This window comes from Sinocyclocheilus anshuiensis, unplaced genomic scaffold, assembly GCF_001515605.1.
Source record: "Sinocyclocheilus anshuiensis isolate Anshui unplaced genomic scaffold, SAMN03320099.WGS_v1.1 scaffold1629, whole genome shotgun sequence".
NCBI classification, from domain to species: domain Eukaryota; kingdom Metazoa; phylum Chordata; class Actinopteri; order Cypriniformes; family Cyprinidae; genus Sinocyclocheilus; species Sinocyclocheilus anshuiensis.
In genome coordinates this window covers 52,889-54,514 of record NW_015540936.1, presented here as the reverse complement: position 1 = coordinate 54,514, position 1,626 = coordinate 52,889, and the positions used below count along the sequence as shown (strand labels likewise).

Genomic DNA, 1,626 nt, shown 5'->3' with positions numbered 1-1,626 from the left:
GAGACACAGACAGAGACACAGACAGGCAGGTGGAGTGAGACAGACAGAGACACAGACGGGCAGGTGGAGTGAGACAGACAGGTGCAGTGAGACAGGCAGCTGCAGTGAGACAGACAGGTGCAGTGAGACAGGCAGCTGCAGTGAGACAGACAGGTGCAGTGAGACAGACAGGTTCAGTGAGACAGGTGCGGTGAGACAGACAGGTTCAGTGAGACAGGTGCAGTGAGAAACAGATGCAGTGAGACAGATGTGGTGAGACAGACAGGTGCAGTGAGACAGGTGCAGTGAGACACATTCAAAGAGACAGACGGATGCAGAGAGACAGACCTGCTGGAGCTGCTGCTGCCGAGTAGTTTGTCTTTGAGCATCCACTGGACGTACGGCTGCGGGTCACCTGACGCCTGACAGTGAAGCACGGCCGTGTGACCCTGATAGACTGTGGTCTGCTCCGGCTCCAGCTTAAACTCCACGTGAACTGACAAAACACACAGTGAATGAGTCTGAGTGTGTGGAACAAGAACTCATCCTCACTCACAGCGTTCAGTTCAGATCAGAACACAAACACACACCTCCTACAGTAAGATGGATGTGCGCTCGTATCTCTCCCTGCGCGCTGCTGGACGCCACACACGTGTAGTTCCCTCCATCGGCGCGGGTCACTGTACTGAAGCGCAGAACTCCGTTCATCTGATTCACGTGAGACGGGAGATCAGCGCCGTCTGCGGAGACACACACATGAGAAACCAGCTCAAACACACCAGACATCACCGTCATCACTGCAGGAAGCCATGCGGTTTCAATCAGAGCTGGTGATGCCACCGCTGCCAAAACAACAAAAATACGTTGCAAAATATATGTTGCTAACCTTTCCATTAAAACATTCCATGAAAACTTTTTTTCCTAAATGTTCACTGAACATTTAAAGCATCCATCCAGTATTTTAAATGTTTTAGAAATGCTTTTTCTTGGTTATGCGAACGATAAGGGAACATTCCATTTTGCAAAATTTATGGGAACGTTACTTTTGAATTTTCTCTGAGAGTTCCGAAAAAGTAGCAACATTTAAAGAAAAAAAACATTAGACGAACATCCAACTAAAACATTGAAAAAAAACTTTCCATGAACAATGTAGAAACAATGTTTCGGTTCTATCGTTTTGAGAACATTATTAAAGACCAGAGAACAAACAAAAGTGACCAGTGCTGGCAAAATAAGTCACAATGAGCATATTTTCAAAAATTAGTTATTTTATATTAAATGATATATGAGTTGTTGGAATCAGACAAAAAAATGACTGCTCTACACCTGTTTGAAGTCGAGAGAGTCGAGAAAGTCCATTTGTTTTTAGAAAAATCGAGTTAAAGATTTCTGAAGGTTCCAAAGCAAAATCACTGAGCAACATTGCATCTTTTCCTCCAATTCTTTTCTTAATAATCATTACTATATTAAATAATCAGCTTCACCCCAGGCAGCTATTCCTTTTTAGATGCTTCTTTTTTAATAACACTGCTGCATCATAATCATAATCTAACAGTGTTCTAACCATGTGTTCATAGGCAGGTTTTCATGTCATATTTTTATCTTTAACATTCGTTTTCATAATAGTCTTCAGATATTTTCATTATC

The 1,626-nt window shown here is 42.9% G+C and overlaps 1 protein-coding gene across 1 annotated transcript in view; it reads right to left on the bottom strand.

The window, feature by feature from the left end:
* LOC107689575 (inactive tyrosine-protein kinase 7-like) overlaps positions 1 to 1,626 on the bottom strand; it is a 67,424-nt gene that overhangs the window by 12,916 nt on the left and 52,882 nt on the right. The window contains exons 12-13 of the mRNA XM_016487596.1: positions 570 to 821; positions 328 to 475 (exon numbers count right to left, since the gene is read on the bottom strand). Coding sequence (XP_016343082.1) covers positions 328 to 475; positions 570 to 821 — 400 coding nt within the window. The remainder of the gene's footprint in view (positions 1 to 327; positions 476 to 569; positions 822 to 1,626) is intronic.